The following is a 27,233-nucleotide window of genomic DNA, read 5'->3' as shown; positions in this document are numbered from 1 at the left end:
GAGTTCCAGGACAGCCAGGGCTACACAGAGAAACCCTGTCTTGAAAAAAACAAAAAACAAAACAAAACCAAAAAGAAAAGAAAAGAAAAGAAAATATGCATGCTAGGTATAGCATGTTTTCTTGAATCATAATAATTGAGATGGTTAACAGTAGCCTTCTACCAGGCCAAATACTGACTCTACAGTGTTAACAGGAGTTGAGAAAGGCTCTAATGAGACAAAGAACTGGGTGTGATCATACCGTTGCTGGAATAATCTCTGAGTTATATACCACATCTCCAGTCCTCAAGGATTTCTGTACCTCATGGATATGGTTTTTTATATCATTTACAGTTGGAAAATAAGATAAATTATGTCTTTCAGGTATCTCATCAGGCTTGAACAGTTCTCTTTCCACAAATTTTCTGTGGAAGATATAAAATAAAAATATAACTGTAATGATAGACTTACAGATTGAAGGAAAGGTTCTTTCTTAATATAAACTTTTATAAAGTACAATTCATGTTTCTGTAAGTAATTCATATAAGCCACTTTAGATTTGTGTCTATTTATCAAAGCAATAGAAGTCATACAGGTTAAAGGAAGGTGCTATTTCACTGGTTCAAAGCACACATATTACAGAGCTTTGATATTTTTATGAATTAAACTTAAACCACAATCCTCAGCTTGAAGATAATTCTGTTTTAGATCCTTACCATATCAGGCACAATTTTGAACACACTAACGGTGCTTCCTTTAACTATTGCTGTGATCATGTGACCAGGTGTGATTAGCAATACCACTTTCCAGACGAGGGAGCTGAAGACTGCAGAAGATGAAGCTGCCCTGAGTTATATACCTACTTAGTAAGTAGGAAAACATGGGCCATTTTCTAATTTGTATACATAAACATCATGTTACACTGCTTCCAAAAGGCCTTAAGTAATATTACATGAAATTTGATGGTTCAAATATCGAAAGAAGGTAAGATATTGCAAGAAAGGTAGCATTATTACAGAATTATATGAAAATAAATACATGAACCACGTTTAACACGTGTACTTTATGCATTATATTTATTGGATAAAACTGGAGAGTTGTATTACTTTCCTTCTCATTCAACCTCTTCTTAAATAAGTAGCTGGGTACTGACGGCACGTGCCTTTAACCCAGCACTCTGCAGGAGGATCTCTGAGTTTGAGGACAGCCAGGGATATGAAGAAAACCCTATCTTGAAAAAAAATAATTAAAAATAAATAAATAAATAATTTGAAATGTGTAGATTGGCCAAATGTTAGTAAACAGTGATGGCCTTAATAAATTTTAGCTTTGTTTTGTAGGCCTTGATGAAAATAAATGTTAAATATCTAAAAAGTAATGACTGTCCGCTGCATTCGGCTGTATACACTTCTGATCCCAGCACTAGGGATGCAGAGGCAGGTGGACCTCTATGAGTTCCAGTCTAGCCAGGGCTACACAGTGAGACCCAATCTCAAAAAAATCTTAGAAGTACTCATTTTGTTATTCAGGTTCCACTACACACTAACCAAGAGGAGCAAGGTGTTACAGCATTACACAGGTATAACACTGAGGCAGACTTCAGTCCTGAGTCTGTCTTTCAAGTCAAATATTTACCAACTTTGAATTTCCATTTTCTCATGTATAAAATGGGGATAAATGCATCATCATTACTAAGCTGTCGAGAAATGATATATTTAAAGGTTTGGCCAAATATGTACTAAGCACATATTGCCTTATAATAATTATTTTGCAGTTAATCTCAATAGTTCTTAACCTAATGAAACTTTGTAGTATTTTGGACTAACTTTAATGGTACTGCTGATAATTTGTTTAACTAATAGTGCAGTGATTTTATATATATAATTGAATATAATATTGTATATTGTTATAGTAAATAGTTTAGTTCATTATCTTTTTTAAAAATCTAATATTTTAAGTAATTTTCTGAGAACTTCATACAAGCATATATTTTATTTTGATCATATTCATTCCCCGTATTATAATAAAATACTATTTCATTTCAAATAATCTAAAAATAAATACCCTAGCCTACCTTTTATTTATTTATTTTTTTTTCTTTTGGTTTTTCGAGACAGGGTTTCTCTGTGTAGCCCTGGCTGTCCTGGAACTCACTCTGCAGACCAGGCTGGCCTCGAACTCAGAAATCCGCCTGCCTCTGCCTCCCAAGTGCTGGGATTAAAGGCGTGTGCCACCACGCCCAGCTTAGCCTACCTTTTTAATTTTTGATTCTACAAGTTTTTCTCTCTCTCTGAGATATGTGTATCATTCAATTCATTACAGAGTTAGTGGCTTATACCCATAATCCCAGCACTTGGTTGGCTGAGATAGAAAGAATGCTGAAAACTGAAAGCCAGCCTGGGCTATATAGTGAATTAAAGGCCAGTTCTGGGTTACAGCCTGAGACCTTAGCTAATAAAATAAAATAAAATTCATTATTGAAAAATAATCCAATCTTCCAAAGATACAGTATCTCAAATGAATAAGTATTTAGAATTATATTAAGACAGACTATATGAAGGGTTGCCAAGCATTAGTGGGTTTACAGGTGAGATGAAGAAACACATTATATCCCTGTGATAGCAATGTCCTGGAAAACTGCTACGAAGCACCTGTACTGTTCAGCGTTATTACTTAAGCAACAGGTATGAGAGAAAACGCTGCCCCTCCTGTACCTGAGCTGCTTCCTTACTGCATACACTTGTCCTACTCCCTGTGACACTAATTCCTGAATCTTATGCGCTACTTGCGGGTGGAGACGAGAGGGCAACGCACAGTTCTCATCTCTGACTACAGCTTCCTCTTCTTCAAGAGGAGACATAGGAAAAGGTGACGGTGACAAAGGGACACCAGGAGTCCCTGATTCATGATACTGATGAGCTTGCTGTGTAGGTAACTGCACATACCATCTGACAAGAGAATACATTGAAAATTATTAAAATTTAAATAGCAAAATTATTTGATAATTTTAGACAAAGGCAGAAATCATAATTACTTAGGTTAATATTCATCAAGAGAAGGAATAATATTTTAAGCAAAAAATCATGCATGATTATACCATGTGGAATAAAATATAAAATGTCTTATATTCAACTCTTCTAAGATTGACTTTATGCACAATTTAAAAGGTAACTTTACTCTGGAAGTGTTGGCACACACCTTAAACCCAGCACTTGGGAGGCAGAGGCAGGTGGGTCTGTGAGTTCTAGGCCAGCCTGGTCAACAAAATGAGTTCCATGATAGCCAGGACCACATGGAGAAACTATGTCTTGAAAAAACTAAAAAGAAAAAAAAAAGTAACTTCATAAACTTTCACTATGACCCTAAGCTAAGACATGCAGGGATTTACACATAGATGAGGGTAAAGAGATGGCTCGGGAGTTAAGAGCACTTGGTGGTCTTTCAGTTGGGTTTCAATTCCCAGCTTATAATCTGTAACTCCAGCTCCAGGGGATCCAAAGTTCTAACTACTGTGGGTACCAGGCATGCACATGGTACACATACATATATGCAGGCAAAACCACTGATACACACAAATTCCTGCTGGCCCAATGAGCAATAGAATCAACTAAGATATGGACACAGCTCATATACAGTAGCACAAGGGACTGGTGCTAGGAAAATCAATCTGGTAGAAAACTGTTTTAATTGATCTTTCTTTTCATTGTTGTTGTTTTTATTTTTGAGATGAGGTCTCACTGTGTAGCACTGGCTGGTCTGGAACTTGGCATGTAGACCAGACTGGCTTTGAACTCGGAGATCCACTAGCCTCTGCCTCTTGAGTGCTAGAATTAAAGGTGTGCATCACCATGTCCAACTTGAGTGATATTTTTGTACAAATGTGTATGTGTGTTGAGTGTGTGTGTGTGTGTGTGTGTGTGTGTGTGGTGTTGGCGGTTAATTTTGGGCTAAGCACTTGGCTAGCAAGGTGCTCTGTTGCTGAGCTACACACCAAGTACCTGTCCTCCTTTTATATTGTGTGTGTGTGTGTGTGTGTGTGTGTGTGTGTGTGTGTGTGTGTGTATGGCTGTATGTGTTCGTATACATGCATGTGCACACACATACGTGGAGGTCAGAGAACAACTTAAAGGAGTCAATTCTTTCCTTTTATTATATGTCCTGACCTCACTGAGCTATAGTCACTGGCCCCCTGTGCTTCTGTTTGATATAAATGGATATAAACAAAATAAAGACCGATTAAAACTTATATAGTTTGGAACTGGAGAGACAGTTCAATTGTTAAGAGCACTTGTTACTCTTGCAGAGGACCCAGGTCTGAGCCCCAGAACCCACATGGTGGCTCACAAACACCTATAACTCAAGTGACAGGGACTCTGATGTTCTCCTCCTACCTCAGTGGCATCACACATGCATGTGATGCTCATACATACTTTCAGGCAACTCTTAAATACAAAATAAAATAAAGAACTCTAATAATATTTTTTAAAAATAAAAATTTTATAGTAACACATCTTAAAAATTGAACTACAAATTATTGACTTCATTTTTAAGTTTTTATAAAAGATCATACAAGACTTTTCCTTATGTTTGATGTCATTATACAATAATAAAATCTTCAACTGAACTAACACATATGTAACAGTAAGCTAGAACTATTACATCTCTCTCTATTTAAAACATGAAGCATAAAATGGAATTTTATTAGGGCTTACCATTCACAGATGGCTACCATGGTAATTAACAATGTATGGTTAGCATTATATAAAATTTTTAGGTAATAAAGTCAGTAACATATACAATAGCAACTAAGTTTAATATTAGTGAGGTATATAACTAACTTATAAAACCATTCTTTATTGAAAAGACAGGGGTAAAAGAGTCCTTGTTAGTGGTGCTGATAAGAAAATGAAAGGGTTGCATGAATGTCATACCGAAGAACACCACCAGCATCCACCAGGTTCTTCTTCAGCAGCGTGAAGGCTTTCTCCTGCTCCAGTCTGATTATCTTCCTGTCAATTTGGGGGTCTGTAGGTACTCTATATTCAGGAAATTTCTGTACCTTTTTAATGTATATCCTTTATACAAGACAAAGAAGAAACTATCTATTATAATCTTAAGAAAAAATCTAACATCAATTAAGAGTTCAAGAGAATATATAATTTAGTGTTCAGAAGCTTATGAAAGACATCATATTAAGTGCATGACACTCAGATGACTAACAACTATCATGTATTGAATATAAATATCTAAATATAGGTATTTTCTGAAATTTTCTCTTCTTCATTGTACTGGAAGCCATAATCACCTCCCGAGTGCTGGATTTAAAGGTGTGTCACCATGACCTGGCCAACAATGACACATAATTAAACCACTAGTGGTGACCAATGCCTTTAACCCCATAGTCCCAGGCAGGAGGATCTTTGTGAACTCAAGGCCTGGTCCATATGGCAATTCCAGGATAGCCAGGGAGACTGTTTCTGAAAAGACAAAGTAATTTTTTCACATTCCCCGGCCCTCTCTTTCTCTCTGAGACAGGGTTTCTCTGTGTAGCCCTAGCTATCCTGGAACTCAGTCTGAAGAACAGGCACAAATTTATGACAACATTAAGGTATCTCATGAGACCCTAGACTTTGAAAATATACATGTTATTGTTTTCTGTGTATGGGTGTTTTGCCTCCATGCATGGATCTATAGTGATAGATGGTTGGGAACTGCCACGTTGGTGCCGAGAACTGAACCCAACTTCGTTTTCTCTCTCTCTCTCTCTCTCTCTCTCTCTCTCTCTCTCTCTCTCTCTCTCTCTCTTTCCCCCCTTTTTAAGATTTATTTATTATTATATGTAAGTACACTGTAGCTGTTTTCAGACACACCAGAAGAGGGCATCTGATCTCATTACAGATGGTTGTGAGCCACCATGTGGTTGTTAGGATTTGAACCTAGAACCTTCAGAAGAGCAATCAGTGCTCTTAATCGGCTGAGCCATCTCTCCAGCCCTTGAACCCAAGTTCTCAGAAAGATCAGTCAGCATGTTCCTATGTGCAGTGTCACATTTCCAGTCCCTTAAATTTTTTTCACATTTTATAAGTGTATGTGCATGTCTGTCTGTCTGTCTTCATGTGCTCATGCTGCTTTTTCTCTACCTTTCCAGTGCTGAGTACGTAACCATCACACTGGGCTTTTAAAGATTTATCTATTTTATGAGTGTATGCCTGGGTTCATGTGTGTGCCACATGAGAGCAGGAGTTTGTGCAGGTCTGAGTGGCATCAGCTTCCCTGGAACTGGAGTTATAGATGGCTGTGAGTCACCAGGTGAGTTCTGGGAACTAAACCCAGGTCCTCTGCAAAAGCAGCAAGTACTCTTAACCAAGGAGCCTTCTCTCCAGCTTCTACACCCGTCTTTTAAATATAAGAATGCTTAAGTTTATGCTCTATGTGGTGCTAAAATATAATATGTCAACTAAGTCCAGCCATAATGAATTATCTGTTTTGTTTTGCTCAGGATGAACTAACACTTCTGAGCTCAAATGATTCTCTCCCCTCAATGTTCCAAGCACCTGCAATTACAGGCAGGAGTTACCATATTCACTGTACACTACTTCATTCTTTTGAAGCACTGTTGATTCGGCTCAGGGCTGTGTGCAGGCTAGATAAGCTCTGACCACAAGGACACTTTCCTATTCCCTAGCCCATAATGTCTTTAACAGTTTTAAATTGACTAATAATTTGGAACGTTTTTAAAGTCTAAAAGAGTACGAGTATGAAACCTTTTAAGCTCTCTCATTGGCTCCCTTTTCTGCTCTTGCTCAGAGCAATGATAACCTAGTCCTCTATCAAAACATTACTATTGATCTCATACATTGCTGGTGAGAATGCAAACTGGTAAACTGGTAAAATCTTTTTAAAACAATTTTTCTTTGTCAACATTTCTAAAGTATATAACCTTTTCTCTAACAATCACCATGCTATGGATTTACTCTAATAAACTTAAAGTTGTTAATTGTGGTTTTGAGTACAATAACAAAATTTGTCACTAGGCATGCTGGAATACACCTGTAAATCCCAGCATTAAAGAGGCAGAGGCAGGAGGATGAGGAATTCAAGGCCTCCCTGGGCTACATAGTGTGTGTGTGGCTGGCCTGGAATGCAAGAGACCCCATCTCAAAAAAATCCATTATTTCATAGAGGATTAATTAAATGTTATGCTTACAAATGGAATATTACACAGCTGTTAAAAATAGAGTTCTCATATACCTCTATGAAGTAACTTAGAAGGTACATTAGGAATAGAAACAGCGGAGAGTTTAGTAAGTACATGCCATGTGTACACTGCTCAGCCACTTGGTATCTGTGCACTAAATACTGTAGGCTTTCAAAGGAAGAATAAATTGATACGACATCAGTCAGAGAGAAGAGAGAACTATTACATAACTTTAAGGAAAGAAAACTTTAGTGGCCATTACTGACATTTTAGGGTAGGAGAGGATATGTGTGCATCCATCCACATATATATCCAAATGACTTAAAAACCAATGGGATTTCAGGCTTTAGTAAGGAACATACAAAACAATAATGAGAGAAAAACCTAAAATTCACTGTACATGTTTTTGAGATGTTTAAACTTAGTAAAAGGGCTTTTATTTGCTATTGAAAAAATAAGAGTTTAATGTAAAAAAAAAATACATTTAAAAAAAGATAAAATAAGCTTACCTGGCTGGACAAGTAGCTTTATAGAGATGACAAGACCTACTTTCTTGCTCACTGATTTTTTTTAACTGAAAACCTTTTCTCCTTGGTCCATACTGACACTCCATTACCACAGCTCGACTTCCTGTGAACCAAAACCAAACAATGACAGTAATTCATGTGTTTAGATATTTTCAACAGATTTTTAAAATGTGGCTGTGACAATGTCGAAATCTACATTGTTGATTACATAAGCTTATGGAACAAAACAATCAGTATTTCTTATGAAAAATGCAAGACAGACAAATTTAAATTTGTGTCAAGTTTATCAAATATGTCATAATTATGGTAAGGAATTAACAAATATCACATTTGCTGATACACAGAGACATATGATTTGTCTGTCTATTTGTTTTTGAGACAGGGTTTCTGTGTAGCCCTAGCTGTTCTAGAACTTGCTCTGTCTTGAACTCATAGATATTTGACTGCCTCTGCCTCCCAGTGTTGGGATTAAAGGCATACACTGCTGTCACCTAGCTGAGGCATGTAATTTTTAATAATACTAAATAGGTTGAGCCAAAGCTAAATAGACACTTTATAAGTTGAAATTAGCAAATGTTACAGTGGGTTAATAGTTAATACTATTTAGGATCTTATTTCCTTTTAAAGTTTCTTTAGATTGATTTTATTTTATGTCCACGAGTGCTTTGCTTGCATGCATGTGTACATATCCATTCCTGGTGCACACAGAGGTAAGATTGGCATCTGACACTCTGGAGCCTGAGTTCATGGCTATGAGCTACCATGTGGGTGCGGGACCTCTGCAAGAGCAACGCAGGCACTAAGCCATCTCTCCGGCCCCCAATTTCCTTAAAAAATAATGTATGTATTTCATTTATGTGTCTGTATGGATACCACTAAGAGTTTCTGTGCACATGCAGGTGCCTACACAGTCCAGAGGGTGCTGGATCCCATGGCCCTTGGAGTGACAGGTGGCTGTGAGCTGCCCGATATGGAAGCTGGGAATGGAACCCAGGTGCTCTCTCTGCAGGAGCAGAAGTGCTCTTAACTGCAGGCCCTTCTCTTTAGCCCCAGCACTTCCTTTTCTAAATTATTTATTTTATTTTTTTTTTTAAATTCCTTACTTATTCTTATATACATTTGGTGTTTGGCCTACATGTATGTATGTGTGAAGGAGTTGGATCGACTAGGCCTTGAGTTAGCGACCATTGTGAGCTGCTGTGTGGGTGCTGGGAATTAAACCCAGGTCCACTGCAAGGGCAGCCAGTGCTCTTCACCTCTGAGCCAATGCTCTAGCACTATTTTCATATTCTATTGGATTTGTTGGAATACCTGGCGACCTGCCTCTAAGATGGCCTCCTACTATTCATTTCCCTGTGTATCTCTTCTCCTTCAGCTTTGGCTTTACTTTGGCTCTACTTACCAACTTAACTTCTACTAAATATGGCAGAAGTGACTGCTATTAGTTTTTTTGTTTTGGGGGTTTTTTGTTGTTGTTGTTGTTGTTGTTTCAAGACAGGGTTTCTCTGTATAGCCCTGGCTGTCCTGGAACTCACTCTGTAGGCCAGGTTGGCCTCAAACTCAGAAATCTGCCTGCCTCTGCCTTCCAAGTGCTGGGATTAAGGGTGTGCGCCACTACTGCCCGGCTGCTATTAGGTTATAAGAAGACTATAATTTCCATCTTGGGTACTCTCTTACTCTTACTCAGACTGCTGTGATGATATCAGCTGCCACATAGTGAGAGAACTCTGAAAGGCCTGCATAGCAAGGCAACCACACAGGTGAGACTGGAATTGCTGCCTCTCCTAGTCAAGCACAAGATGACTGCAGTTCTGATCAACACCACAACCTCGGCCCATGTACAAACATGAGAGCCTTCTTACTAAGCTACACTTGGAATTCTGACTATTAGAAACAGAGACAATCAATGTTTGTAGTTCTCAGCCTTCAAGTTTGGGATAATTTGTTACATTACAGTAGATTACAAATACATAGATGTGAAATCCATGCTGCATAAGAGTTGAATATTCTACTCTCATCAGGATACAGTCAACTTTTAAAACATAAAATATGGGCTGGAGAGATGGCTCAGTGGCTAAGAGCACTGGCTGTTCTTCTAGAGGTCCTGAGTTCAATTCTCAGCACCACGTGGTGGTTCACAGCTGTCTATAATTTCAGTTGCAGACGACCCAATGCTCTTTTCTGGCCTCTGTAGGGACTGAACATAAGTAGTACACAGTTAACATATCCATATACATAAAGTAAAAACTAACTTAAAATATATATAAAATACACTTTTTCATAAATGAAGGGCTAGAGAGATGGCTCAGCTGTTAAAGGTTAGACTCACAACCAAAAATATAAGAGTTTTTATATTCTTACCTTTATTTTTAATATACATTATAGTTCTCATGATGTAATCTTTTTAAATTTTTTATTTTTTTGAGGCAGGGTCCACTAGTATGGCCCTAGCTAGCCTTGATCTCACAGAGATCCTCCTGCCTCAGCTTCCAGAGTTCTGGTAAAGGTGTTCCCCAGTACAGCTGGTTGTTCTGTTTTGTTTTGCTTTTGAGGCAGGATCACTCTGGGTAGCTGTGGTTGCCCTGGCACTCACTATGTGAAACAGATTGGCCTCACACTCACAGAGATATTCCTGCCTCCGCCTCTGCCTCTGCCTCCTGAATGCTGGAGTTAAAGGTATATGCCACCAAGACTGGCATAACCTGGATTTTTTTTTTTTTTTTAAGTCTGGAGATACTCAAACAAGGGCTGAATGTAGAGAAGTTTATAGCACTGCCAACAGGAATGAAAATCAGCACATTAATTCTTTTTGAGCAGATCTGAAAGCTAAAATACTTGGAAAACAAAGTTCTTTGGAGGATGCTTGGTTGCAGAACCTGATACAAACAATGAAATTATATGTGTCTGTCTTTATATTTATTGTCTATTTATCTGCGAGATGATAACATAACCTTATGGCATAAACTAATTGGATATATGTTTTTGTTTTGAGCTTAATTCTCATTTTCAGCCACTAATAATTCAATTCTCACCTACAACAAACAATAAAATACATTCTCTCACAAAAGTTACATTTTCACAATTGAGCATTGATGCTTGGGAACCTTCAAGTAATTGATAGGAAGTACCTGCATTGACAAATGGGATTCCGTCATATGGGACATACTGAGACTTCCACATCAAGCGTGTGGCAGGTTTGGCTGGGCTTGGAGACTGGCGAGTACCCCAGACAGTCTGTGTTTGCTGCTTGTGAAAAGTTAGGACACTTTCTAATTCAGTCTCACTTACGCAGTAGCCACGGTAGGAATCTCCAATTTTCTGTGAGGGAAAAATTAAATAAGAAAATCACTGGAAAATATGTTTCTGTTGCCAGAAGCTATCAAGGAGCTATCACCTGCTAAAAACTAGCAGGTGATCTTCCTGAGATGGTTCCCCCATGGACTATTAAAGTTATTGACACAGATTTGCTTCTATAGGCAAGGCCAATAAGATTACATTTTAGGAAAGATTCCTGCTATTAGTATGCTTTCCTATTACACACACACACACACACACACACACACACACACACAAATATATATATTTCTTAGCCGGGTGTGGAGGCAGAGACAGGCAGATTTCTGATTTCGAGACTAGCCTGGTCTACAGAGTGAGTTCCAGGACAGCCAGGGCTACACAGAGAAATCCTGTCTAGAAAAACCACAAAAAACAAAACAAAAAAAAAAAAAGATGATCTCTTAATTCTTAATGATGATTGCATAAGAATTCCTAAAATTACATTAGTAATTATTAAGCTGAGAGGGCTGCCCACGGCCACACTCCGAACCGGGTCCCTCTGGAAAAGCAGGGCTGGGGCTGGAATGGATAAGACAGCGAGAAAGAATGGGGCTAGGACAAAGGATTCTGATCAAGGCCCAAAGTTTAATGAAGTACTGAGTTTATATAGCATGGGAAAAACCCTTCCCCCAAAGCCACAGTCTTGGGGCCTGTAGTACAGGTTCCAGCTGGTAGGCGGATCTTCAGGAAGGTGACTCTGGAGAATCTCAGAGCTTATCAGCAGGGAGCAGCTTCTGCCCTGAAAGGGGATTGTTTGGAAGAGCACCTGCAGGTGCAAACAGTAGAGCCAGCTTGGCAGGTCGGGAGGGACCGCCGCAGGCGGTCCAGAGCCAGTTGCTGCAGAGGTCTGAGACAGCCTGTTTCGAGGCTGGGAGGATGCAACATTAAGCTATTTTAAAATAGAACTGCTATTAAGTCCTCTCTAATAATCAAAACTGCAATGAGAACTCTGCTAGTTTTCAAGTGTCATGAGTTAATTGCTTCTGAGATAGCAAGCAGGTATCTACAACTTAAAAGCACATTCCAAGAGGCTATAAAATAATTAAACAAAGGTCATAAAAAGAGAACTAATGATTTACTACAGGTGCAAGGAGAGAAGATAAAATATTGACTGGGTTTATCTATAAAAAACTTTTCTAATAACTTAGACACAAAAATTATAGTTTTTAACTTTCACTGAACCTGCTGAGCTTGTACAGAAAACGAATGCTTAGCCAGACAATTACTGTTAATGGATGTGCATGTAAACAATTCTCTGCTGTAAAATTCTTACTCAATTTATGATTTGAATTTATGTGTAAACTTGTGGTGACCTTTTTACCATGTGATTATGTATTCTGAAAGATGTGTGAGTGCTGACGACAGAGAGAGGAAACTGAACTTAAGAAGAACCTTTACTATCACTGAGGCTATGGAGTGCTCACAAAAAGGGACCTAGCATGACTGCACTCTGGAAGACCCAACAAGCAAAGCAGCTGAAAGAGTCAGATGCAGATATTTGCACCCAACAAAAGGACAGAAACAGCTGACCCCTGTTGTTGAATTAGGGAAACTTGAAGACGCTGAGGAGAAGGGCGATCCTGTAGTTGGACCAGCAGTCACAATTAATCTGGACCCCCGAGATCTCTCAAACACTGGACCACCAAACAGGCAGCATACACCAGCCGACAAGAGGCACCAGACACACATACAGCAGAGGACTGCGGGGTCTGTGTTCATTCAGAGATGATTCACCTAACCCTCAAGAGACTGGAGGCCTCAGGGAGTTTAGAGGCCAGGCAGGGTGGGGGGTGGGGAGATCCACGTGGAGACAGGGGGCTGGGGAGGAGGTATGGGATCTGGAAAAATCAGAGGGTGGACAGGGCAGGGGGTGTATAAAATCTGAAGTGTAAAAGAATAAATTAATTAATTAAAAAAAAAAAGAAGAATCTTTAAAAAGGAGCTTAATAATTACTAATGTAATTTTAGGAATTCTTATACAAACATCATTAAGAATTAAGAAATCTATTTATCTATATAACATCACTACAAGACATCACATGTTCATTGTTCTGTATAGATCCACTCAAAAGGGTGGGCTAATACCTAGTGGTTTGTTATATATAGTTAGAGAATATTTCTAAATATTCTAAATTTTTCTAAATATTTCTTTTTAGAGAATAACTTTCTTAGAAAACTTTTAGAGAGAACTCAGAAATAAAGGCATTAGGAGTAATAACATTGGGAGAAAAGGCACAGGGAGTAAGGGCACTGTTACATCAGAGGAGGAGGAGGAGAAAGCAATTTGAAGGAGAATGCAGAGTGGAATAACTTAGAAATTATAGGGCAACTTAAAAAATTAAGAGAGCAATATGCAGAATGTAGAGGGGAAAAGGAAAAAAGAAGAAGCTGCAGAGAGAACAGAAGCAGCAGGCAGGCTTCTCCTTACCACGGACAGAACAGGTCTTTTCTTAATAGCAAGACAAGCTTAGGCTTACTAAAGAGAAAAAGCTTTCTTCTTACAGACTTGGGTTTAATTCATTTAGCAATAAAAGAGTAGAAGCTTTTTCTTTCCCTATACAATAAAGACTGGAGCTCATTTTTCATCCAGAATGAGTGATTTCTTTCTGCATTGGCGCTTGGTCTCTCTCTCCATATACATATATAAGTATGTGTGCATGTGTAAGTATGTTATTATGAGGTAAGTATGTAGCTGGACCTAACTGTTTTGAAAAGAGATATATGAGTGTGTATTCATAAATCTGTATATGAATTTATGTGAGTTTATCCATATTTGCTTGTGTAAAAGTTTTTCCCTCTGTGAGCATGACTCTCTTCTCCTGGTTTCATAGAAGTTTATTGCTCCAAACTTCCCCCCAGCCAGGCAAGTGAGAGGCATCTGGACAAGAGGGAAAAGGCTCTAGCAATGAATCCTTTACTTAATCCCCTGCTGTTTTATGATGAGGTGTTAAATGCCAGAGACTGCAGTTTCTGATCTTAGAGGAACTCAGACAGGCAGAAAACTACCGCAGCAAAGTGACTTAGATGTAAGATAGGCAAGCATTTTATTATTATACAGCAATCCTAAATGTCTCGCAAGACCAAGTTTTGTCCCCTCCAACACTCTTCCCCCTCTGCTACTAAGAAAGAAGAATGGCAGGGGCTGGCCCCAGCATTCAGTGACCAGAACATGTAACTGATGGTTATCTAAGAAGGAGTATCACTTCCCTTCCTCACCACTGGTCCATACAGTGGGGTCTGATTTCAACTCAAGCAGTCATCTAACAGACGGAAGAGTTTATAGCGACACACTCACTGCCATAGAAGAGAGTTTAGAGACGAAATCTTGAAGAATATGTAATATATCTACTCTCTTGGGTCTATAAAATTATATCCCTAGATCAAATCCAGATCAACACAATATTAGCAACAAAGTACTAGTCCTTTGTGGATTATTTAATATGATGCCAAGAATCTATCTAAAACCCATGAAAACGATGACTATGTTTCCTAAAATATGTTGTAGAAGAACTTCATTATATTAATAACCTTTTATGTAACATTTAATTTTGGGGGGGGGAGATTTTATTTGTTTTTATTTTATGTATATATGGTGTTTTGCCTGCACATAAGTCTATGCCTACAGAAGCCAGATGAGGGTGTCAGAACTGGAATTACAGAGCATTGTTATCTACCATGTGGGTTCTGAAAGTCCTTTTCATGAGCAGCCAGTGCTCTTAACCACTTTCAAGAAAATAAATAGTGACTTGGACTTGGCAGTCTACACCCACAAGCCCAGCACTTGGGAGGCTGAGGCAGAAGGACTGACACAGGTTTAAAGTTAGCCTTGTCTGCATAGTGAGAACCAGGAAAGCCATGACTACATTGCAAGACCCTGTCTCACTGTCTCAAATAAACACACAGACAGTCAAAACAACAATGACAAAAAAACAAAACAAAACAAAACAAAAAAAAGGTAAGTATCTGAATAAAACAAAGAAATTATTCTTTGTGCCTGGATATCTAAGGAAATGGTGTTTATTAATGAAACAGGCAAAGAACTTAGTAAGCAGAACTAACTGGTATGGTCACAGTGAATTTACAGTAAAATATAAATAAAGCTTCAAAAAGTAGCTGAGAACCCGACTGCTCTTCCAAAGGTGCAGAGTTCAAATCCCAGCAACCACATGGTGGCTCACAGCCATCCTTAAGGAGATCTGATGCCCTCTTCTGGAGTGTCTGAAGACAGCTACAGTGTACTTACACATAATAAATAAATAAATCTTAAAAAAAAAAAAAAGTAGCTGAGAGCCTGGGATAACAGTATGAATTATAGGGGCTGGTGAGATGGCTCAGAGGGTAAGAGCATCCGACTGCTCTTCCAAAGGTCCGGAGTTCAAATCCCAGCAACCACATGGTGGCTCATAACCATCCGTAACAAGGTCTGGCGCCCTCTTCTGGAGTGTCTGAAGACAGCTACAGTGTACTGTACTTACATATAATAAAAAACAAACAAACAAACAAAAAAGAAACCAGTACGAATTATAGAACCAGTGATACAGATTTACAAACTATTTTATGAGCATGAGAGCTGAAAGTCAATGACACAGGTAAAATCCTTCAAAAGATAAAATGCAGACAAGGTTAAAAGCAAACCCTGAGAAATTTGATACTGAGACTATGAAATGAAATAAATGCAGGGTGGGAAGGAAGAGACAGAGAGAGACAGAGACAGAGAGAGGAGGTAGTTCAAATGGAGCAAGCAGAACTTTCTATGAGTGACTTCTGCTTTGTCTCTTGTTCTGTGTTGTATCTTCTGGGACAGTCTCAATGTAACCCAGGCTTGTCTCCAACTCACTACGTAGCAAAGGAAGACTTTAAACTCTTGGTCCTCCCAAGTGCTGGTATTACAGGTGTGTGCCACTACATTAGGCATAACTTCTGCTTTATCTGAGCCTATATCTTTAAAAAATAAAACAATAGTTACGTTTAGATTGAGCACAAGTGCATGTAGAATATGACAGCTACCGACTATTGTTTATGTTCACAAGTGTTCATTTGGGGAAGAAATGTAGCCATGACCAGTTAAATGAATCTAGGTCAGGATTATCTTAAGCTCACCTCACAACTCCTAAGACGGCAGGCCCACATGGGTGTGTTACAAGAAAGTGGCTGGAGAGGAGCCAGCAAAGGTTCTTCAGCAACTCTAGGAGAGGAGAGGAATAGATATAAATACATAGTTATGCACTGCATGTGTACACACATGTGTACACACGTGTATTGAAACCAGAGACTGGCATCTGATGTTTCCCATAGTTACTCTTCACCTTATTTTTGAGACTAGGATTCTCACTGAACCTGAAGCTTATCAAGTCTGCAAACCAAATGATAACGCAAACCTAAATCTGTGAGCTTCTAAGAAGAGTACTAAGAGAGGACTGTCTAATCCTAAGTGCCTGCATTAAAAAGCTAGAGGTATTGCAAATACACAACCTGATGGCAAGCCTCTAGGACTGGGAAAACAAGGAAAAGCCAATCCCAAAGCAGTGATGGGAAGAAATAATGGAGGGCAGGGTAGAAATTAATAAAATAGATATGAAAATGACCAAAAACAATCTTAAACAAAGAGGTAGTTTTTGAAAAGATAAATAAAAGTGACATACCCTAAGCAAATTAACCAGAAGAGAAAGACAACTCAAATTATTAAGATTAGAAGAGAAGGCACACATGATAGCACACACTGAGGAAATCTAATGAACCATGAGGACATACTTTGAAAATTTATATTCTACTAAATTGGAAAATCTAAAAGAAAAGGATGAATTCTAGACCTAGCCATATGACCTACCAGAATTAAGCCATAACAACTAATGAGAGCAAAGCAGCAATCACAAATCTTCCCACAAAAAAAAAATCCCTGGTGGAGCTGGAGAGGTGGCTCAGTGGTTAAGAGCACTGATTGTTCTTCCAGAGGTCCTGAGTTCAATTCCCAGCAACCACAAGATGGCTCACAACCATCTGTAATGGGATTCAATGCCTTCTTCTGGTGTGTCTGAAGACAGCTGCAGTGTACTCATATAAATAATAAATAAATAAATCTTTTTTAAAAATCCCTGGTGCAAATGGAGTTAGTAAAGAAAAAAATATATTGTCTTCAGATGAGACTCTATGAGTGTTAGGTCACTTGCCTAATGTGCAAGAGACCCTGGGTTTGAGCTCAAGCACTGAAAATGAAAAAAGAACAAACGGCTCACAATACAGGGTCTCATTTAAAACCTTTTTATAGAACAGCTAAAGGAATACAATACATAAAATCAGAATTTAAGGAAAGGGCTGGAGAGATGGCTCAGCTTTTAAGAGTTCTTCCAGGGGACGTAGGTTCAATTCCCAGCACCTCATGGTGGCTAACAACTTTAACTCCTCCACTCGCAGGGACCTGCTTCCCTCTTCTGTCTTCCACAGACACTGAAGTATGGTGCACAGACATACAGGCAAAGCACTCATGCACACAGAAAAATAAATCTCAAAAAAAAGGTTTTACAAAAAGTTACTTTAAATATTTTTCTATAATTATCGTGGGAAGCATTATTTTTAGGAAAAAGGGAAAACTGTAGTAAGAAGTTTACAAAAAATAAGTCAAATTTTGGTGGTTATGTGGGAAAATATTTGCCTAGCATACTCAAGACTTTGCTCTCAGTTTTCAGAATCACCACCACCCACCGTACCCAACCACCAGTCCACAGTCCCTCTCCCCACAATGCTAGCAAAAACCATTTTAAGCACTTTATCGTATAAGAATTATATCTATAAAACATGGTTAAACCATTTAAAAATTTTTAGGATCTAGAATGAATATCTTTAGTCTGAATAATTTTGATATTTCACATTGTTCCAAAAGAACAGGAAGGTGTCCTCTTGTTGTCAAGATGCATTAAATAAATGAATATACATCTAAGGAACTTTTCCTCTCTCTGAATTTTTTATCTTTTCTATGGTCTGCTACCTTTAGATGTGATTTTTAAGAACAAACTTCCATTGTGACACCAAAGACAAGCTCCTCTTTCCCATGATCACCTGGCCCCTGACTTTTTGAGTACCACAAGGGATGCTTGTGAGCGAAGGCTGTAATTACTGGTGCTGTCTTCTAGAACATCTTCTCTTACAGCTGGTAAGCTTCCACCAGTGGGTTTCTCTTCAGAGATATCTTAACAACATCATCAACAACAACAAAGAAAATAATAACAAAAAAATTCAGCAGCATCGTGAATAATATAACAATTAGTTAGATTTTAAATCTTTTTAGTGGGAAAAAGAATAATATTTCTTAAGTTAAAAAGAATCCAAAACATTAAATGCTTTATTGAGACTGTCACTGATAAACTTACTTACTTTTATGTTGTATGTAATTAACTTTTTATACTTATATTTAATAGTTTAATAGTACAAATAAATTGTTACTTTAAAGACTTTCACATATAATAGGAAAATTAAAAATTACTTATATATGGTATTTATAATTTCTACAAACCATGTTTTTGGTTTAACTTTCAATGACAGTTAATGAAGACAATATATCATAAAACAAAAGCAAAAAATAACTATCCTAAACCACTATTTATAAAAAAGCAACAAAATAGTATAGCAGTGAAGTTAAAAAGAGATTAAACTACAATACAAAGGGAAGGAAGAAAAAGAAGTTTAATAGGGATATTACCAAATAGGTGAGGAGGAAAAAGGGTCAGGGATGGGGGTGGGAGGCTGGGGAATCCTGATTTTCTTCTCTGGATATGAAACAAATGGGAGGGAGCAGAAGATTCAGACACAGTTAAGGAGAAAGGAATGGATCTCAAAGCTAACAAAGATACAATAAAATGCAAATATAAAAACGTCTGTAGCTAAGTACTATATTTGCGCTACTGTTACTATTTCTATTGTTGCTACTATAGTTTACAATAATTTATTTTGTGCTCACTGGTCATTTGGGAGGAAGCAAGAGTCAGCCAGCTTCATAGAATCCCAAAATGAAATAGACAGCTAACCTAGATGGGGGTTGAAAATGAACTTAAGATTTATCTGGGCTACAGTCATCTATAGGATAGAACACAGAGACCCCAATGGAAGAGCTAGAGAAATTACCCAAGGAACTGAAGGGGTCTGCAACCCTATAGGTGAAACAACAATATGAACTAATCAGTACCCCCAGAGCTCATGTCTCTAGCTGCATATATAGCAGAAGATGGCCTAGTCAGCCATCGTTGGTTAGAGATGCCCCTTGGTCTTGCAAACTTTATATGCCCCATACAGGGGAACACCAAGAAGTGGGAGTGGGTGGGCAGGGTGGGGGGAGGGTATAGGGGACATTCGGGATAGCATTTGAAATGTAAATGAAGAAAATATCTAATAAAATAAGTTAAAAAAAGATTTATTTGGACTAAAAAGGTTTTTCTAATCACTCAGTTCACAATCTTATCTAAACAAGCGAAGTTACTATGGCCTCCATAGGAAATGTCCTAGCGTCTGACCTCAGTCTTTAAAGCACCTACTCCCCATGGACTCACCTTGAGGGCTATGCTCATCTGCAAAGGGCTCCTGAGGTATGACCACTTGCTCCATCCCTGTCTGGGGAGATGGAATTATATGAAGCACCTGTCAGTTTTCTCAAGAGTAGGTAGTGATCATCTTGGAGGGATTAAACAAATACATATGCCATTCTGATTATTCAGAATTATTAAATTATTTAAGTACACACCTACTTCCATGATGGAGTGTATTACTTCACTCTGTAGATACAACCCTGAGACATATGCCAATTGTTTTTTTTATTTTTTATTTTTTATTTTTTTGGTTTTTCGAGACAGGGTTTCTCTGTATAGCCCTGACTGTCCTGAAACTCACTTTGTAGACCAGGCTGGCCTCGAACTCAGAAATCCACCTGCCTCTGCCTCCTAAGTGCTGGGACTAAAGGCGTGCACCACCACGCCCAGCAGGCACTATGTTTTTAATGATAGTACATGCATGGAGTTTAATAACACACAGAGAAAAAGCCAGCTTGGATTACATGAAACCATGACTCAAAAATGAAAAGTAACTTACAAGTCAATATTAGGCATATATTACGGCCAGCTTATCTCAAACACCAGAGTACCTAGACATGAGCAGCTAAGGACTGTGCTTGAAAAGGAAAAACAAAACAAAACAAAACAACAACATCAACAAAAAACAAAATAAAAAACAAGGTTGGCTGGGTGGTAGCAGGGCATGTCTTTAGTTCCAGCAGGCAGAAATAGGGGATCTCTGAGTTTGAGGCCACCTTGGTTTACAGACTGAGTTCCAGGAGAGCCAGGACTACACAGAGAAACCCTGTCTTTTTTTTTTTTTTTTTTTTTGGTTTTTCGAGACAGGGTTTCTCTGTGTATCCCTGGCTGTCCTGGAACTCACTCTGTAGACCAGGCTGGCCTCGANGAGACAGGGTTTCTCTGTGTATCCCTGGCTGTCCTGGAACTCACTCTGTAGACCAGGCTGGCCTCGAACTCAGAAATCCGCCTGTCTCTGCCTCCCGAGTGCTGGGATTAAAGGCGTGCACCACCACGCCTGGCTTGAGAAACCCTGTCTTAAAAAACCAAATGAATAAACAATAAATAAATAAATACAAAACAAGGCTAAGGAAAGAATATTTCCAATATAATGTATAAATCAATAGTATCAAGAAACTAAGGTTGGTTCCCTACCACTGCCATGTGCCCACCCCCAACTTGGGCAGACTTCCACTGTAAAGGAATAGTCCATCACAATTTAAAAACAGGTCCAGGCCAAGCAAGACAGAAGAACAGGTGAACTCAGGCAGAGATGCTCTCCTGGACCAGACACCACAGCATTGCAGAACTACAAGCAGACCCCTCTGCTCACTCAGAGCCTCCTATCATCTTATCCCAACTAGGGCAGAGACCCCCTGTTGCACCAAAAGCCAGGCTAACTGCCAGAGTCCAGCCCCAACTTGGACAGAATCTTACTACTGGATCAGAGGTTACTTCAGCTGCCAGAAATCCAGGCCACAAAGACCAGAAGATCAATGAGGGAACAGAAACCAAGGAATAAAAACACCCATCCAATAAGGTCAAACTCAGAAATCAGCACCTAGACCTGTAATTATCCCAAACCCAGATGGCTAAATGCTAGTGTAAGAACATAATCAATAACAGCCAGGGCAATGTATTCCAAGTCAGCTGAAGCACAAGAAGATGACCTTAAAACCAACTTTATGATGCTGACAGACATCCATGAAGAGGAAATGAAAAGAACCAAGACTAATCCTAGGAATATGAATTAGAAAAGGAGAAGATCAAAATTCAGAAAATATACTTAACAAAATTATAGAAGAAGACTTTTCTAACCTAAAGAAGGACATGCTTATAAAAGCATAAGAAGCTTACAGAACCTCAAATTAATTGGAGCAGAAAAGAAAGTCCCTGTGCCACAAAATAATCAAAACACTAGAAATACAGAACAAAGAAAGAATATTAAAAGCTGCAAGGGAAAAGGCCAAGTAACATATAAAGGAAGACCTATTAGAATTATACCCAATTTCTCAACAGAGACTCTAAAAGTCAGAAGGACCTAGACAGCCTCTAGGAGACCGCAGACACCAGCCCAGACTATTATACCCAACAGAACTTTAAATCACTGTAGATGGAGAAAACAAGAAATTTCATGACAAAGTCAAATTTAAACAATATCTAGAAACCCAGCCCTACAGAAGGTACTACAGGGAAAATTCCAACCCAAGGAAGTTAATTACACCCACAAAATAAATAACCTCATCCCAGCAAAACAAAAAGAAGTGCAAATGCTCACACACACAGACACCATTACTACCACCATGGCCAACCACAACAACAAATTAATGAATTAACAATCATTTACCATTAATAACTTGTTGCAGGATATTTTATCATATTGTGAACCTAGAAATTGTGTCATTTACTGGAAAAACCTGTCTAGTTGTAGTGTGGCCCAGTCCTAGCACATACCTTTAATTCAAGAGCTTTTTGATTATTGTAAACAGGACTAAATAAAGTCAACCATAGGTCAAGAGGCAGAGCAAGCAACCACTTGAGACTCAGTGAACACAGTAAAACTAACAGAGAATAAGTCAGGAGGACAGGCACACACGGGAAGTAGAAGGGAGGTACATTCAGTTTGGGGGTTTTGAGACGGTATGGAGGGAAAGAGCCTCCTTAAGGGATGTCTGTCGTCTGTGAGAAAGGTCCACCAGGTGCTCTCTCTGCTTCAGTCAGCAGGCTCTCACTCCAGCATCTGGCTCCCAGTCTTCTCTGGTAAAATAGAATGACTGAGATTGTGTTAAAAACATTTCACATTCCAACATGTGGAACAACCACATGGACAGAAAAAACATGCCAGCTGCAGACAAATAAAGAAGCCATTAGATCTGCTAAGTTACCTGGAAAGTCCTCAAGGAGAGCACTGAGGATGGTAAATACCATAATACAAGGACCCTGTATAATGCTACTTTAGATGGCTTGAAAATAGAAGCAGAAAATGAAAAACTAAATGACTTAACTGAAATTGGCTCAATAGTGATTATGATTATTATCATTTTGGTATTTCATGTTTTATTCTTAATAGCCATAAGTGGGTTCATAAGACACAAGCCTTAGAAAGACTTATAAATGAAATCAGAAAAATACTCAGATACAAAGGAATTTAGACAAGAACCTACTGTGCCAGCACATGATGAAACTGAAGAGGGGTGGGCCAAGGTTGTTAGAAAACCAACCTTAGTTTATCCAGCTAATAAACAATACTTACCAGCATATGATAGGCACCCCAAGGTTATGAAGCAAGTAAATGGAATCCTATAGACGTGTTAGAATTGATGCGATTCAAGGAAGCAATCATTTCATATGGCTTGCATTCACTCTATATGAAGCAGATATTAAATTCATGGGAAGCTCAGAACAGAATTATCCCCCAAGAATGGAGAGATTTGGCAACAGCACTATTGGAATCTGGTCCTCAGTTACAATGGTGCACATGATGGAAAGAGAAAGCCAGGGCCTTAGAACAATGAAATAGGGCAAGAAGTATTAATATTTCCCAAGATCAATTGCTAGGTGAAGGTCCGTATGCTGAGTTACAAAGGCAGCTTGAATTTGATGATCATAACATAGGCACTTTGTCATTTAGCAGCTTTAAATGCTTGGGACAAGATTGAAGAATCAGGAAGGAGATCTGAATCATTTACTAAAATTATATAAGGTCCCAAAGAAAACTTCAATGACTTTTTGGAAAGATTGACCTCAGCTGTAAATAGAATAATATCAGATTCAGAAGTCATAAAAATATTAATTGAATCTTTCATTTTTGAAAATGCAAATTCAGAATGCAAAAGGTTGATGAGGCCTTTAAAGGCAAGATCAGCACCAATAGATGAATGGATTACAGTTATGGCTGATAATGGCTCTCATGTTCATGATGCTACTCTGATAGGAGAAGTAATATCTAAAAGTTTTAAGAAAAATCAAAATGTCAAATGTTTTAATTGTGGTATGCAAGGTCATTTGAAAAGAGATTGTAGGGGCTGGTGAGATGGCTCAGTGGGTAAGAGCACCCGACTGCTCTTCCAAAGGTCCTGAGTTCAAATCCCAGCAACCACATGGTGGCTCATAACCATCCGTAACAAGATCTGACGCCCTCTTCTGGAGTGTCTGAAGACAGCTACAGTGTACTTACATATAATAAATAAATAAATCTTNAAAAAAAAAAAAAAAGAAAAGAGATTGTAGCCAAGGCATTCCTAGAAACAATGTTTTTTAGAGATAATCCAAAAAGAAGGGCCAGCCTTCTAGAGCATGCAGAAGATGTGTCACAGGCTGGCATTGGACTAATGAGTGCAGAACAAGAGCCAGGCCAGGTAACCCTTTGCCTTTGGGAATGCCCTGGGGGGCCTCCAGCAGGCTCTGATTTCAAATTTGATTAATCATCGCCTGTCAGCATCAGGGAAAATCATCCACGGAGCAATTAAAAGATTTAATGCCTGTTTTTAAAAACAACAGTGCCCTGGATGTAATTAAGGACAAAACAGCTTCAGCAGATAAAACAAGATATTCAGGAGAAAGCAGAAAACAAGGATTTTGGCAAACTGCTCTAAATGATCAGAGACAAAAGTTAAAAATACAAATAAATGGCATTGAAATTGAAGGTTTAGTAGACATAGGAGCAGATGTAATGATAATTTCACTGAAATCACAGATTGGCCTCTTCAGAGATACACAGTCAGCTTCTAGAGATTGCAATTTTATCTCAAGTAAAACAAAGTACAAGAGGTAGAGTGTGCAGGGCCAGAAGGACACATAAGAAAGTTAAAGCCATATGTGACTAATATAGCCTTGAATTTATGAGAATGTGGTTTATTGAAGCAATGGAAAATATATATAGATTAACATTCCTCCAATCTCAGAAACAAACCATAAAATAAAGAATGATTCTGAAAATGTATCATCAAGAACAGTCAGACTGTCCAGGTGGTCCATAAGCAAGACACAACAGGTGTTGGTCTTTCAAAGGTACCAACTACCCTACCTTTAAAATGGTTAAGCTGTATGGGTGGAACAATGGCTTATAACAAAAGAAAAAATACAGGGTTACTAGAAAGGCAGCTAATTTCCAATGGGGAAAGGAACAAAGAATAAGTTTTGCAAATGCCAGTAAGCTCATCTTTATTTATGCAACCCCCAATCAATATTGAACCAGATGATATCCTAATTATGGATATTTTGTTTATTTGGTGAATTGGCAACTGGGGACTCTTCATAGAGCCAAAAGGAGTCCACCAACATTTGCCTGTTTGGCTTCTATTGCAAACACTTTCCATATACATAAAATAAATATTCTCTCTTTGAGAAACAAATCTGGACATTTTATGAGGCCTGGAGAACCTTATACTCAGTCACTGCCAACCACCCTATGTTCATAAGGATGCCTCTTACAATGATGGATTGCATCTGTTTGAAGGCAGAGCCCTTCACAGGCTTGGTCATGGAAGAGAAGGTGTAACAGAGGAACCGGTACCTATGTGAATTCTTTCATGACCAGGATGTGGTAGCAAAAGGGTCTGTGCCTTCCCACACTGAGAAAATAACTCAGTTGCCTAATCTGCTCACCCACTCCTCCCCAAAAGAGGCACCTATTGAAGTGTGGGGACTGAGGGAACGGTCACAACATTTGGCTAATGCATGGTTTACTGCTGATTCATCAACCATTGACCAAAACTAATGGAAAGTCTATAGACTCAGGGATGGAATGGCCAATACTGAGGAAGGAACCACAGAATCAGTGCAGCCCTATTGGCTATAAGACAACTAGAAAAGCAAAAGAAATCCCTGTCTTCTCCAAATCATGGTGTGTGTGCAATGGTATAGCAGCTGTATGGTCATCAAAATGGGAAACCACTAACTGGCAGATAAATGGCAAAGATCTAGTTGTGCCAGGAAGCATTTTCAAAACCCAAAAGACCACCCAGAAGCCAACTCTGATGCAATTGTACTAGGGTCTCTTTATTTAAACTCAAGCTTGGGCCACCATTTCAGAACGGGAGGGTGCTGCCCCAATCCCAGTTTCAGGCAAGCACTTATAGAGGGTTCTACCCTGGCACACACGTGCTTGGGGTTGGGGCTGGGCATTATGTCCTTTAACATAATTGGCTGGTGCTGAGAGCCAAACCATAAATTTAACTTCTGTTTTCCTCCTGATTGGTGGTTGTTAGGAAGTAACGTACTAGGGGAAGGCTTGTAACCTGGAGGTGCAGATTAGTTGGGGAATAACCTGGAAACTGGTGCTGGGTGCTGGCTTATTAGTTAACGCGTGTTCAATCTTAGGTCAGGTTCTGTAAGATGGAGTATGAACCCAAAAGAGCTGGTCTCTCAATATCTGGTCATATGAGGAATAAATGGAAATGGAAAAAGCCAGAAAACTTAGCAAACATTAAATTTATGTAGCAAATATAGGCAAAACAGACAAAACATCGAAGCTTCTGGAAATAATGAACTACTGGACAAATTGCCACATGTTTAAGTCCAGAATATTAAAATTTGCCAGGGAATAAATTCAGAATAAATCAGTAAGAATGATAGATTACACATTTGAAAAACTTGAAAGTTTACCCCAACATTAAAAAATAATGAGTAATGGAGAACCAAATTAAATGAGGCAAACACTATGAGAATAACTATTACAAGGACTCCATAGCCAAGTGTTGGCTCACACTCCAGCACATAGGAGGCACATACCTTTAGTCCCAGCACTTGGGAGGCAGAGGCAGGCACATAGGAGTTACAGTCATGTAAATTTCAAAGCTGATTGTAAAAGATAGGCTGAAATTCAAAGTGAATGTTCTTTGGGATCTAAAAATAAATACACCTGAACCTTGAATTTATATACAAAATGAAAAGGGAATATAGGTATATTTATCCATACATACTAAGGTGTATTTAGTTTCAAATCTTAAAAAGAATTTTTTAAGTTTCAATTGAAAGATAATACTTTTTCTGTTTCCGAAATACATTTTGCCCTAGGAAAGATATAACCTGTCAAAAAAGGAACCACCCAGAGTTAGAGTTCCAGCAGGGTTTTGTTTTCATCTTTCCAGGAGAATAAAAGCATCCAACTAGGAATCCAGAAGCCACTGGACACGTGAAACATCTGAAGAGAGAGAATGATCATCAGAGAACATGTCCCAAGAAAACTAGTAAATTAAGCTGGCCAAGTGGTATCGCCCACCCCCAGCTTGTCTCTGCTGCCCTCTACAGAAATAAGCAGCAAATGGTCTTTATATGGTCCCAATTAATTTAAAAATTTGCCAGGAGCTATCAAGGAGAAACTAAAAACTAGCAGGTGATCTTCCTGAGATGGTTCTGCCATGGACTGTTAAAGTTATTGACAGATTTGCTTGTCTTGGCAAGGACAAGAAGATTACATTTTAGAAAAGATTCCTAGGAGACAGCCGCAAGAACAAAATCCCAACTTTAACAACAAAAATAACAGGAAGCAATTACTTTTCTTTAATTTCTCTTAACATTAATGGACTCAATTCCCCAATAAAAAGATATAGACTAATAGACTGGCTATACAAACAGGACCCAACATTTTGCTGCTTACAGGAAACCCACCTCAGGGAAAAGGATATACACTATCTCAAA

The 27,233-nt window shown here is 38.6% G+C and overlaps 1 protein-coding gene across 2 annotated transcripts in view; it reads right to left on the bottom strand.

The window, feature by feature from the left end:
- Positions 1-27,233, bottom strand: part of Carf (calcium responsive transcription factor) — a 51,849-nt gene that overhangs the window by 7,078 nt on the left and 17,538 nt on the right. For both annotated transcript variants that reach the window (XM_029538999.1, XM_021198308.2), the window contains 8 exons: positions 19,578-19,638; positions 18,094-18,223; positions 16,141-16,225; positions 10,833-11,022; positions 7,687-7,807; positions 4,911-5,054; positions 2,694-2,927; positions 242-404 (listed from right to left, as the gene is read on the bottom strand). In XM_029538999.1, the coding sequence (XP_029394859.1) occupies positions 242-404; positions 2,694-2,927; positions 4,911-5,054; positions 7,687-7,807; positions 10,833-11,022; positions 16,141-16,225; positions 18,094-18,223; positions 19,578-19,638 (1,128 nt within the window). The remainder of the gene's footprint in view (positions 1-241; positions 405-2,693; positions 2,928-4,910; positions 5,055-7,686; positions 7,808-10,832; positions 11,023-16,140; positions 16,226-18,093; positions 18,224-19,577; positions 19,639-27,233) is intronic.

Source organism: Mus pahari, chromosome 5 (genome assembly GCF_900095145.1).
Source record: "Mus pahari chromosome 5, PAHARI_EIJ_v1.1, whole genome shotgun sequence".
Lineage (NCBI taxonomy): Eukaryota > Metazoa > Chordata > Mammalia > Rodentia > Muridae > Mus > Mus pahari.
This window is presented reverse-complemented; position numbering and strand designations above follow the sequence as displayed.